Here is a 14425-nt window from a genome sequence, read left to right as displayed (position 1 = left end):
TTGAAGAATAGGCTATTAATTTTCAGATTTCCATGAGACATTTGAAGGAGCAAGAGAATTATATAATTGTTTGAATTAGTTCACTGTTTTGGAAAGCCCTGTTCCCGCACGACCTACTGAAGTTCACTCAACACATTAAACATAGGATACTGAAACAGCTCACATACCTCTAAGAGCAAGGTACATAATCTGCGTTATTCCTTTCGCTACAACATTTTGAGTCTAAACAAAAACCATGCTTATCGCAACATGGACCAAAAATATAAGAGACAGCATCACTAGCTGTGGATGGTAGCCAATACTTAATCACAGGGAGTTACATTGGATGTTTATTTAATCATCCAGTTAAGCATAAATTAACAAGAATAGACTGACGAGGTTCAGAAGAAAGGTCTTTGTTTCTGATCATTTTGAGCCTGTAATCAAACCCACAAATGCTGATGCTCCAGATACTCAACTAGTCTAAAGAAGGACTGTTTTATTGCTTCTTTAATCAGTACAACTGTTTTCAGCGGTGCTAACATAATTGCAAAAGGGTTTTCTAATGATCAATTAGCCTTTTAAAATTATCAACTTGGATTAGCTAACACAACGTGCCATTGGAACACAGGAGTGATGGTTGCTGATAATGGGCCTCTGTACGCCTATGTAGATATTCCATAAAAATCTGCTGTTTCCAGCTACAATAGTCATTTACAACATTAACAATGTCTACACTGTAGTTCTGATCAATTTGTTGTTATTTTAATGGACAATTTTTTTTGCTTTTCTTTCAAAAACAAGGACATTTCTAAGTGACCCCAAACTTGTGAACAGTAGTGTATATGGAGCTTGCCCACAGCACAATCACTACCATTTTTGAACATGGCGGAACATCACACCCCTGAACAGCAGCTTCATGCTCGTGGAAGAGAAATAAGAAGATGTGTAAGAATGTGTGGTGGTGTTGGTGTTAGGGGAAGACATAATAGAGGAAGAGGTAGAAGACAAAGAATAAGAGTCCCCATGGTCTTACAATGGAAGAGGCTGGTCGGAGGGTGCAGGTCCACAGTGTCATCAATTGTGCAATCCGTAGGGAAAACAGGTAAATAGATACTTGTTCTTTACTTTTGTTACAGCATTTCATTCACAACAATACAGCAACTATTGTAAAGGTTTATGCAAGTCTGAAAATCACAATGTACCGTAAGATATGTATGAGGAATATACAGTAACATAGTACAATTTGAAAATAATCTGTAACATGATCTATTTGTGAATTCTACAGTACATGTCATATATAGGACTGCACAACAACCTCATGCTGGTGGCAGAGAAGCAGTATTCAGCCATCAGAAAGAACAAGACATTTGCAACATGGTCATAGCCAACAATTCCATCAGGTTAAGGGAGATCCAAAGTGATATCATAAATGACAATAATATCTTCGCAAATATCAATTCTGTCAGCATTTCCACTATGGACAAAGTTCGGGGGAAAAAATCAAATGACTATGAAACAACTCTACAAGGTGCTATTTGAGAGGAATAGTGACAGAGTGAAGGAGCTTCGGTACCAGTATGTCCAGGTAAAGCATTTGTGTGCACATGGTATATTGTACAGGGAGTTTTACTGTACTTCAATGATGCCTGTATGTACTTCTTGAAGTCGTAGATACACGTAAGAACATAAAACATTTCTACTTTACTAAACTGTTTGATTCTAGAATAGGCTATGTAAAACTGACTTTATATTTTGTTTCTGTGTTACTACATAGAGAATAATGGAGCTGGAAGGAAGGACATGAAATGACCCACATTCTTGTTTTTGTGGAGAAGGCTGGGTTCAATCTGGCCAAAGGCAGGAGGCGTGGCTGCAATCTCATTGGACACCGAGCCACAATTGGCACACCAGACCAACGTGCGGGCAATATTACAATGTGTGCTGCCATTTCTGAGAATGCTGTGAGCACGCATGTTCCACACATTGGGCCCTATAACACCCAACTTCTCCTGGCCTTCCTAAATACACTTTACAGAGATCTAATACCAGAACACGAAAGAGGTTTAGTTTGACCAGATTTGCCAAATTATGTAATTGTGTGGGATAATGTCAGCTTCCACCAAACCAACATTTTTAGGGAATGGTTTGCTGCGCATGAAAGGATAACAATGGAGTTCCTTCCACCATCCTCCCCATTCCTGAATCCGATAGAAGAGGTTTGTTCAGCATGGAGGTGGAAAGTATATGACTATCGGGCACAAGATCAGATGTCTCTGTTAGATGCCATGAATGCTGCTTGTGAGGACATCACAGGCGATCATTGCAGGATATTCTTTCCCCCAGTGCATCGCAAGGGAAACATCAGATGTGATGTTGAGGAAAATCTCTGGCCAGACCAACAAGAGTGACACGATGTCCACCAAAAAGATGGGAACTTGTAGTGTTACGTACTGTGAGAAGGTACAATTTATTGTTTTTTACAGAACTAGGTTTTTTCATTGCTGCGTTTTATTTTTTATTTTTTTGCATGGATGTAATTTTGTGGCAAATTTTCTCGTCACTATAAATGACTTTACATGTAAGAAATATGTAAAAATGAACATGCAAATGTGAATTTTCTGTTTACATGCTACAAAAATAAATCTACTGTATACATACAAATGTGCATATCCTTTAACTGTGTACTGCAGTATTGTACAGTATTGACTTTTCCCAGTAAACTTTTACCTACTGTTGAAATTGGGATCTAAAAAGCTCTGTGTGATACACAATAGCATTCAGCTCGACACAACTGACATTCTGGTATAGTACAGTAAGCAGTCAGTGTCAACAAAAAAGTAGAACAAAACTGACATTTGTATATAACAAACATTCCCAGGGTTGACTGACATGGTGAAAAAACATCTTAACTTTTTGACCAGTACAGCTCATACGATGACAAAAAAAACACTTCCTTTTGGTGGCATTGGCCAATTTACTGACACAATAACTAGGTTTTGAAGCATGAATTATATGTTTTGGGTGAGTTACTACATTTTGTGGACATGCAGTAGAGTTGTGATGTCCTATAAAACAGTTGTGACAATTGCACTTACAGTTTAGAGAATGATAAGACTGTTTAAAAAAAATTGCCAAAGCGATTGAGAAACTGTAAAAGAGGGTCAATATTTTTTACCTGCCTTGTCGTTTTCAACCCCAGGAAGACAGTAACATGCTATTCTACAGCCCCTAGGAGCAGCGTAGGCATTAACGCTGGCTGTTAAACTTAAAGGTTGATAATGATGAAAGTTCTGCTCAAGAGGCGGTTATGAATGCTAATCCGCTCATGCTTCCAATCATAGCCTGCTAGCAATATCATCAAATATTCATTTTCACAGGAACCCTATTATGTGTGTTGGTGCAAAATCCTCAGCCTCTTGGAGAGGTACAAAGATAGATTCATATACCCTACAGTGCTCCTCTGCCATATTGTGTACCTGTCAGGGAAATTACAAAGGCTCTGTGCTTGTGTCAGATTTCAAACATCTAACCTTTCCATTTTAGATTTGTTTTGCACTTTGCAGTGCTAAATATCAGAGTTGCCCCCCTGTATCTTACAAGCATGCTGTTTTGATCTCAAAGGTTGTGATATATGCTTTGTTTAATAATTTATGAATAGGAGGATGTTTCTCTCAAGCCCTGTTCACAAGGCTAAAAAACGACAGTCCTGAAAATTTCAGGGGTCTCCTGGAAGATGAGATATTTTCCTTTGTGTGGGATGCATTGTGTGGGAGTTTTCCCCTTGTACTTGTGCAAACCTCAGTGGTTTAACTGTTGCCATGGCCTTTTGACTGCTCAGGATAAACTAGAATTACCTCATTAGAGGTCTAGCATATGGAGCTAGCAACCTGCAGGACTTTTACAGAAGAATCAACAAGAGTGACCTTCTCATTGTTTATATGTCTCGTCATGACTAATTAGGCAGGCAAAAAGGCAGTCTGGAAACCTCAACTTAGCCATGAGGAACCTTCTTACACCGGAGCTACACAAAACACTGAAACTACCGTAAACCTGATTCTAGGCCAGGCTAGAATTACTTCAGCTCCACAAGAAGCCCCCACCATAGTAGAATAGACAGAGCAACAGCAACACAAGCCCCGTGGCTGTTGATTTAAAGAATGGGACCCAGAGAGAGCAGAGACGCTGGCGTACATCACACTATCATCATATTGAACTCCCACAGCTGCTACTACTGGGACACTGAGAGGGAGGGGAGAGAGTGACAGTGTTCTACCCAGAAAGAAGAGAATAGAGGGAGGACAGAGAGATGAGAGGACTCCGTCTAATCTGCGGAAGGCAACAGACCAAACACTCGAAGACAGCATATGTGCGAAAGGCCACAATGAGACTGTTAGTTTTTCTTGCATTACACTATCTCTAAAATAAGCTTCTCAGAAGTTCATATCATATTCCCTTTTAAATGTTACTGTATGTGCTGTGAAATTCATCCACCTGTCTGTTATCTATTGATCCTAAACTGGTTCGACATTGATGTTTATATCTGTACAAACTGTATATCAACACATTTATAATTAATTGATCTCTTTGTGGATAGACTATCATCTCTCTGGTTTGTGATACCAACATCATAGCAGCCACTGAACCTGAAAGGCTTGCATTGTATATCCTTCTTCTTCAGCTAAATAGACCAGAGGATTTGTGCCGTCAATAGATATGGCCTATAGCATTCCACAAGGGTCAAAACACTTAACCCGCTGCCTGTATTGTCTTGCAATTTATCTCTTAGTAATGTATTTGGAAGTATTAGTTGAAAAGGCGATCGTCTCTTCAGCTACCCCAGAGGTGTGGTGGGTACTAATTGAAGTGTAAGTCTCAAGTGTCCATCACTAAAATGAGCTAGCTGAAAAAACCCATCAACTCAACACTGATAGTAGTACAGTGCACGGCTGACCAAAACAGAATCAATCAACCCACACCGCAGATGGACTTTCTTTTCGTTTTCAATCCTCTAACAGAAAAGACAGGATTAGATAAGTAATAATCTGCGATCAAAAGGATTATCTTCCTATGGGAGTGATATCTGTGAGTTTTGGAGGTGATGCTGAGTCTGATCCATTGCCACAGATCCTACTGCAGTAAAGGCAGATGTTTGTTGGAGCAGAGGGGAGGCGGGGTGGACACTGTGCATAACTAATGCCCTGGCATTTCATCCTTCATTGCCTTTTTGTCTTGTCATCTTCTGTTTGGACGAAATGCTATGTTTCTTTTCTCCTCTTTTGCATCGCCTTTGTTACAGAAAGGTGTAAGAGGGAAGCTAACAATTGAAGCTATTTCTAGACAGAGGAAGAGACCTTGAATATAGGCTACAATTCTACAAAGGATGTTCAATTTAACTAACAGGGGAAATCAACAGCTAGGATCCATCTTTTCTCCTAAGAGTGCATTCTGCAGGGCATGCTCACAAGTCTGCAAATTAACAATTTAAGATAAAATAAAATAAAATAGTGTTAGTCATATGCTTCACAAACAACAGGTGTAGACTAACAGTAGAATGCTTACTTACGGGCATTTCCAACAATGCAGAGAGAAAGAAAATGGAGAAATAATAGAAAAGTAAGCCGTTCTCCCCTCAGCAGCCTCCACTGATATGTACATATAACTAGGAGGCATAGAGTGACTAGGCAACAGGATAGATAATTCCTCTGACACCGCCTGGTATAGAGGTACTAGATGTCAGGGAGCTCGACCCCAGTGATGTACTGGGCTGTACGCATTACACTCTCTAGTGCCTTGCGGTTGGATGCCAAGCAGTTGACATACCAAGCAGTCATGCAGCCAGTCAAAATGCTCTCAATGGTGCAGCTGAATAACCTTTTGAGGATATGTAGGCCCAGGCCAAATCTTTTCAACCTCCTGAGGGGGAAGAGACGTTGTTGTGCCCTCTTCACGGCTGTGTTGGTGTGTGTGGACCATGATAGATCCTTAGTGATGTGGACACCGAGGAACTTGAAGCTCTCGACCCGTTCCATTATAGCCCTAGCAAATGTGAATGGGGGTATGCTCAGCCCTCCATTTTCTGTAGTACACAATCAGCTCCTTTGTCTTGCTGACATTGAGGGAGAGGTTGTTTTCCTGGCACCACACTGCAAGGTCTCTGACCTCCTCCCTGTAGGCTGTCTCACCGGTTTCGGTGGTCAGAAAACGTAATAATGGTGTTGTAGTAGTGTGCGGCCACGCAGTCGTGGGTGAACAGGGAGTACAGGAGGGGACTAAGCACACACCCCTAAGTGGCACCAGTGAGGAGAGCATTTCATGGCTACAGATGTGAGTGATATGTGCGACAGTCATTTAGACAGGTTACTTTGATGTTCTTGGGCATAGGGACTATGGTGGTCTGCTTGAAACATGTAGGTATTACAGACTGGGTCAGGGAGAGTTCGATAATGTCAGTGAAGACACTTGCCAGCTGGTCAGCGCATGCTCTGAGTAAACATCCTTGTAATCAGGCCTTGTGAATGTTAACCTGTTATAGTGCTTACTCACATTGGCTGCGGAGAGCATGATCACACAGTTGTCTGGAACAAATGGTACTCTCATGCATTGTCCAGTGTTGCTTGCCTCTAAGCAAGCATAGAAGGCATTTAGCTTGTCTGGTAGGTTTGCGTCACTGGGCAGCTCACGGCTGAGTTTCCCTTTGTAATTCATGATAGTTTGCAAGCCCTGCGATATCCGAAGAGCATCAGAGCCGGCGTAATAGGACTCCATCTTAGTTCTGTATTGATGCTTGCCTGTTTGATGGCTTGTCGTTTGGTCGATGTGGGATTTCTTATAGGTATCTGGATTAATTGTAATTACTTCGCCACTATGGCCTATTTATTGCCTTACCTCCTTACTCCATTTGCACACACTGCATACAGGTTTTCTATTGTGCTATTGACTGCACGTTTGTTTATCCCATGTGTAACTCTGTGTTGTTGTTTTGGTCACACTGCTTTACTTTATCTTGGCCAGGTCGCAGTTGTAAATGAGAACTTGTTCTCAACTGGCCTACCTGGTAAAATAAAGGTGAAATAAATAAATAAAATAGTGTCCCGCTCCTTGAAATCGGCAGCTCTAGCCTTTAGTGCAGATATTGCCTGTAATCCATTGCTTCTGGTTGGGATATGTACGTACGGTCACTGTGGGGATGACGTCGTAGATGCACTTATTAATGAAGCTGGAGACTGGTGTGGTAAACTCCTCAATGCTACCCCCAATGCCAGGGAGAATTATGCAGTTTGTATTCAGTCTGTGTGTGTGACAGAAAGCCAGCCAAAGCTAGAGCGATCCTCTCTCTTGAAAGACAATCATACATTTTGCCACGGTGTGTGCACACCCACAGGTAGGCCTAATATGTAAGCAGTTATTAAAGCTTACACCCATATATGATAATGACACGATAAACCGAGATTGCAGTTAAATTCATGTTTCTTTTCATGTTCCCTTCAACTGCCCTTGGAACATAACATTTAATCTCCTATTATGTATTCTTCTATAAATACTGCCAGTCTACATTATTTCACAACTTTTTATCATACATTTAAAAATACTTAAACACACGTGAAACCTTTAATACACTGATTAATGTTCTGTGGTATATTTCTGCCCCAAAAATAGTAATATAAAAAAAAACTTTTAGCAGTGGATCAAATGTGTTTTGTATACACACAGGCCTACGCGTGATTGAAATTCCCAATCAACCATTCATCTGCATTAGGCAGGTTTCCTTCTTGTCTGATGCAGGATAACTGAAACAGATTGAGAGAGCTAGTGCACACTGCATTGCTAATGGCTCTGAATGAAAGACGGCCCTGTGCTGCTGACCCTTCCATGTAACAGGAACACGTCCCGGCTCAAGCAAAGCGATGGGGAGGACAGATCAATATAGAGACTCTCTAAGGCATCAGTCAAGACCAACCTCCTCCTATTGACTAAATGTTACCCAGGAATAGAATCAAATAGCTAGCATGGTGAGGATGGCTTCCACATCTAATGGAGTTCTAATGGTTTGCACCAATGTTGCATTCAATCCAATTAGCTTATTGCACAGTATGAAGGATTTCATATATTGTATGCTATGGCCAATGTATTGCCATCATTTAGCATATTTTCTGCAGCTTCACGTGTTACTATTCTGCTAATAAAGTGAATGATGTTGTATTACTTTCCCAGAATAGGAGGCTGGCAAAATGATTGGCCACACCTCCATTGCAACCCACTGAGATTCAGGTGAATACCAATATGCCAGCCTGAAGATAAAATTATAATATTAGCACCCCACACCGTTAGACAATTGTAACTCACAGCATGAAGGTTCTTAGAGTCTGACCTGCTCATTATTTTAGCTGTGTTGGTACAATGACAGTGCATTGTTGTAGGTCCCTGGACACTTAATTAGATTGGCAAAAGGGACATTTTCCAAAGATGACAACAGGTCATGGGCCAATTTTGAAATGGCAACACAACAAACACACTTTTCTGTGAACTCCCCACTGTATTTCACAGCAATATTTCAAACCTGTAATTCCTGATGGCAATAACTAAGGTGAAGGTTCAGAGAAAATGTCACGGTGAGGGCAGGATAATGTCCCAGAGTCATGATCTACATATCGCTGTCTGAAGAAATGTTGCTGCTGAATATCTCATGCTCTTTGCTCTAAGTTAACTCGGGCGCTTAGGCACGGTTGTGCCTGGGTTGGCCTGGACCCACCTACTGGGGAGCTAGAACCACCCAATCAGATTGAGCAAAGAAATAAATAATGTATGCTCTCAACTTGTCAGTGTTCCAAATTGGACATTATTTTTCTTTTTGCCTAAACATGCAAACACCATCAGATAGAATTCATACTGTAGCTAGCAGTGCACTGGAATCACATTCACTCCCATGGGATGGGTAGTCAGAAATAAGCAACTGAAAGCCACACCCCCAATAAGCCACGAATATGACTGCATTGAGGCATATGCCACTATGCTTCTATGGCTATATGCACCATGCCACTGCCTACTTCATTTGTTCTTTTAGCAAACAAGACAGGTCATAATCCAGTGCCTTCAGCTTTAATTAGCTTTAAAAATGCAAAATGTTCTCTCAGCCTCAGGGCAAAATGTGTAGAATAGAATGAGATTAGCTATAAAACTGCACATTTTCCTCTCTGCACCATGGCAAAATGTGTACAATTGTAGGAAATACAATTGAAAACAGTAAAAGTTTTGCTCAGCCTCATGGCAAGATATGTAGAATAGCATGAGGTTAGCTATAAAACTGCACATTTTTCTCTTTGCCCCATGGCAAAATGTGTAGAATTTCAGGACGTTACCCAGCTAACACGGTGGATCTGGGCTGATTCCGGCTGAGAGTCGGGAACTCGGCTGATAGTCAGACTCGGCCGACGTCATGTGGAGTGAGTCTGGGCTGCCTTCGATAGTATTACTAATTGCTAGGATGCGGGGATTGAGCTCGGGCCAATTCCGGGGAGAGTTATCTGGCCCAAATGTACATATTACTTGGGGTTCGGGCCGATTCCGGTGTGAGTTATCACGCCCAAATGTATTACTTGGGGCTCGGGCTGATTCCGGGGATAGTTAATTCTGGCCCAAATGATATATTACTTGTGCTCGGGCCGATTCCAGTGTGAGTTATCTGGCCCAAATGTATTGCTTGGGGCTCGGGCTGATTCCGGTGTGAGTTATCTGGCCCAAATGTATAATTTACTTGGGGCTCGGGCCGATTCCGGTGTGAGTTATCACGACCCAAATGTATTACTTGGGGCTCGGGCTGATTCCGGGGAGAGTTATCTGGCCCAAATGTATATATTACTTGGTGCTCGGGCCGATTCCGGTGTGAGTTATCTGGCCCAAATGTATTGCTTGGGGCTCGGGCTGATTCCGGTGTGAGTTATCTGGCCCAAATGTATATATTACTTGGGGCTCGTGCCGATTCTGGTGAGAGTTATCTGGCCCAAATGTATTACTTGGGGCTCGGGCCGATTGGGGCTACTCTCTGGCAGATGATTGTATGGGCTGCTTTATAAAATTAACATTTCATTATTTATTTTTCTATATATTCTCATTGTTTCTGTGAGCAACAAAATACAATTAACATTTAAATTATTTAATAAGCGACCTGTGTAGTATTTTAGTATTTTGATACTTTGTGCACGCCAATTGATAAGCATGAAAAACTGGTTGCTGGAGCATCCCCGGCGGCGCAACGGTCTAAGGCACTGACTGCATCGTAGTGCAAACTGCGTTGCAACAGACGCTGGTTCGAGACCCATGCTAATGATTAGTAAATCGATTTGTAAGAATGACATTGATCGAATGATGTTGAACAGCAGTTTTAATATGTCATGTGAAAATCGTTATTATTTATAAATTATATACTGTTAATTAAGATATGCCTTATAAATTATATGTTATAACTCTTACCCGTTTTTTATAGCTTACTTGCGTTTGAAAATGTAATGGGGTAATAATAAATACGAAATCATGAACACATGCCTTATAATTGGTATATTATTGACTTATTAATGACAATATAAAGTGTTACTCATTATTGACATAGTTAAAGTCCCAAAGACAGAAATGTGCAAAAATAAATTCAAAAATTGCTTTGAAAACGTGGGCAACATTCATTCAGCCTATGTGCATCAATTGGTCCTATTGAGGGCATTATTTACAATGCATATATCAGTATGTTTTATAGGCTACTCCTTACTGAAAATATGACTGAAATAATACTCAATGTGTCATTTTCCATGTTATCCAGAGAATAACTTCCCCTAAACAGTAAGACCACTTTAATATCAGGGTTGCTATCATGTTAAAGTACAGGGGATAGCTCCCCTTTCTCCTCTCTCCAAATGAACGTCTAGTCGGATTCTGGCTATCCTCTCTCCTATCATGACCGAATCCAACCGCCAGCTCCTCCTCCGGTGCATCGTTTGCATCACTACTTCTGTGAGCGCTTCTTCGCACACTGTAGCAACCTCCGTTCCCGAAGCAATTCAGCAGATAATAATCAAACTCTAAAAAGTAGTCTATTTATCTTCAGGTTACAATTCAAATCGGACTAACCTAAACGAGGGATGGGAACAACCGTTCGCTGCTGCCCTCATTGGCTCATTGCTATGTGGATGTGTCTTTTTACCTTAACTTCCACCCTGGATATGACGAAAACGAATATAAGGTGCATTCCATCAAGCCAACTCTCTGTTACCAAGCCGGCTCCCCGGGAACTCTCTAAAGTGGGATTTGATCCATTTGGAAAGGGACCTGAGGATGAAGTTGTGGGGGTTGCAGAGAAGTCACCAGGTTGTCACCCCTTTAAAAGCAGCTGTAAAAAAGCCAATGTTGCGGAATATTTAGCGCGCGTCTCCGGTGATGGCGAGGGAAGAAGTTCCGTCCCTGAATCCGAGCAGCCGTTTGTAAATAAATCATACAGCCGTGGATTAGAAGAACGTCGGCTCGTGGACAGTTCTGAAGTGCTCTATCAACATCAAAGTGGCTCGGGCAACACCTCCAAACTCACAGATAGGCCTATGCCGCCACCTGCCACCCTCAATAAAGTAACCGTCAATAACACTAGACATAATACAATTAATAGTTTTGGAAGAGAAAATAGACTTAAACGACATGAGTTATCAAAAAACAAGGCTGGGTCAAGTTTGAGGAACCTTCGCCGTCGACGAAAGCGCAGCTTCCAAACGGCGGAGAGCAAAACATCTTGGTCCGGATTCCGATGGAACAGTGAAGATGCGTCAACCTCCGGGCAACATGAGTTGAAACTCAGTAGTTCTACATTCGCACTCACGGGGGATTCAGCTCATAACCAAGCCATGGTGCATTGGTCCGGCCAAAATAGCAGCGTAAGTGAAATTTGGCAATGATGAATGCATCCTTGCATTATAGCGCATGGCATAATCATTTTGAATGTATAACAGTTAGCCTATAATGTTTTTGCCTCTTAAAATTTCATTTTAGGTGGTGGACTTGGTCTTCTGAAGAGTCTGATATGTAATTAATTAGTTGTGTGTAGGCCTCTAGTGTAAATCCTGGCACTTGGAAAACATTGGGAGGCATTGGGAGAGCAGTGGGCAGTGCAGACCAGTGCACCAGGCGGTTCAATGAGAGGATGCTGAAGAGCTAGATTGTCGAAATTGGAAACACACATGCGCACACACACTATGCGCACACACACACACACACACACACACACACACACACACACACACACACACACACACACACACACACACACACACACACTTACTCACACATACACGTTCACACACAAACACTCTCACTCACGATCAGTGTGTTTCTTTTAGTCTGTCTGTCTTTGTGTGGGTGGAGGTTTTGCGTGACCCAGGAATTAAGGGTAGATGTGAGGATTAAGGCACGGTCCAATGATTTTTGTTATTTTACCTCTGCTGTACATGTTCAAGCAATCCATTGTTAGCCTATTTACATGACACTTCTCACAAATCCATTTGTCAAAAGAAATGCTTAACAGCAACCCGAACCTTTATCCTCAAAATATCAGGCTAATGGGAGTTAATCCCTCATTAGATTGGCATCAAATGCAGCAGACCATTGTGGATTTCTCTTCAAAGACCGCATTTGTAGTGGAACAGTCTATTTCTTAAGGTGATGCTAGAACTGAAGCAGTGCTGTGGCCCTGGGTGTGTTATATAATTCAGTACACATCTCATTTATGTCATTTCTATTTTGGATAATTTTGTACATACTTTATTGTTCTAATACGTGTATGCTTTTCATCTTCATTTCGCATTGGATTAGGATCATACAGAATGAGTGAGATCACACTCTACCTCCCATCAACTTTCCTTAATTGTCATGTGGATGTTACAACCAATGCATCACTATACAAGGGAGGCTATGCAAGCTTTGCTAGTTCACCAGATCTGATCACGAACAGATGGCTATCATTTACATTTGACATTTTAGTCATTTAACAGATGGTCTTATCCAGAGCGACTTACAGGAACAATTAGGGGTAGGTGCTTTGCTCAAGGGCACATCGACAGATTTTTCACCTAGTCAGCTCAGGGATTCGAACCAGCAACCTTTCAGTTACTGGTCCAACGCTCAAAAAGGGGTATGGCATTAGGTGTGATCCCAAAATGCATTTCAAGGTGTAAATGGGATGTTATATTGCATATTATATTGACAGAAGCTAGGCAACATTTGCACCTTTTTATGTCTTTTCCACCAGTCTTTACTTTCGCCTTTGCATTAGATGCATCATCCTCTTTATATTAGCTATTATAAGTCATCACCATTATTACACGATCAACCTGCATCAGCACTCATTCTTGCCTTTTCTCTTGCAACATCAATCTACCAGTCTCAACATTACATTAGCAACACCAGAGTTGTTCAGTTGACATCTTCAATGTATTACTGTGACTCATATTTTGGAGACTTCTGTTGGACCTCAGTCCTGCACTGAGTGTGCTGCAGAGAGGGAACGTAGGCTTTTAGACCTCAGCATGTCGCCTAAGGGTCACTAGTAGGGTTGCAAAATTGAGGACATTATACAAGAGTCATTCTGACTACTACATTTGTTGTCACACAAGACCACGTGCTGACACAGAGTTTTCGCAGGCTGGCAGGCTATGAGGTTAAGGTTGACTTAAGGTTGACTTTCTCAGGCAGGATGAAAACGACTACATCAACCATGATCCATTGCTAGTTACGACCACTTTCACCATGATCCTTAACGATTTTTTTGGTGCCATTCAGCCCCATTTAGCAATATGGCGTACTTTAAATTCAAATACCTCCGGCTTCATGCGCTATCGGGAGTTTTCCATAGGAATACATGGATGCTATTGTATCACTGTCTACTGGTTTTAATGTCTATGGTCATGGCTCATGTCCTAACCTCAAAACAAATTACCGAAGTAGATTTATAGCAGAGGTATTTCATGGACATTTGCTTTGGTTGCAGCTCTAACAAAATGTGCATCTAATTAGCATGAATTATATCAAAGTTAAACAAATGTCATTGCTGGTGATGTAGCTTAGACTTTGTCAACAGAACACACACAACCCTGCACCTTTATCTCTGAGCACCCACATTTCAGAAGGCATTTATATGAGTTAAAAGTATTTTTTAAAGCATCCTCTGCTCAGCTGGTGCTACTTTTGGGCTGGGTAGAAAACAAACCCACTCGATGTCTAATCTTGCCAGCATTGATCAGAGTTCCCTCATGCACGATGAAGTTTCTAGGCTCAGCAGGCTGCCATAGTCTGGCTGGAGATACAGCTGCACTTCGCTCTTTTAAAGGAGGAGTTACTACGGCAAAAGCATACATTCAAAGAAGAAGTGAGGGGCTTCTGATGATTTATCACGTCAAGAATCAACAACAACAAAAAT

The 14425-nt window shown here is 41.4% G+C and overlaps 1 protein-coding gene across 1 annotated transcript in view; it reads left to right on the top strand.

Annotated features, from left to right (window-relative positions):
* The first annotated feature begins 10996 nt into the window (after positions 1-10996).
* The window catches only part of LOC111951581 (VPS10 domain-containing receptor SorCS1-like), a 61561-nt gene continuing 58132 nt past the window's right edge, over positions 10997-14425 (top strand). The window contains exon 1 of the mRNA XM_023969744.2: positions 10997-11888. Within this exon, the coding sequence (XP_023825512.1) occupies positions 11109-11888 (780 nt within the window). The 5' untranslated portion in view covers positions 10997-11108. The remainder of the gene's footprint in view (positions 11889-14425) is intronic.

The sequence above is a fragment of the Salvelinus sp. IW2-2015 genome, linkage group LG25, assembly GCF_002910315.2.
Source record: "Salvelinus sp. IW2-2015 linkage group LG25, ASM291031v2, whole genome shotgun sequence".
Taxonomy (NCBI): domain Eukaryota; kingdom Metazoa; phylum Chordata; class Actinopteri; order Salmoniformes; family Salmonidae; genus Salvelinus; species Salvelinus sp. IW2-2015.
This window is presented reverse-complemented; position numbering and strand designations above follow the sequence as displayed.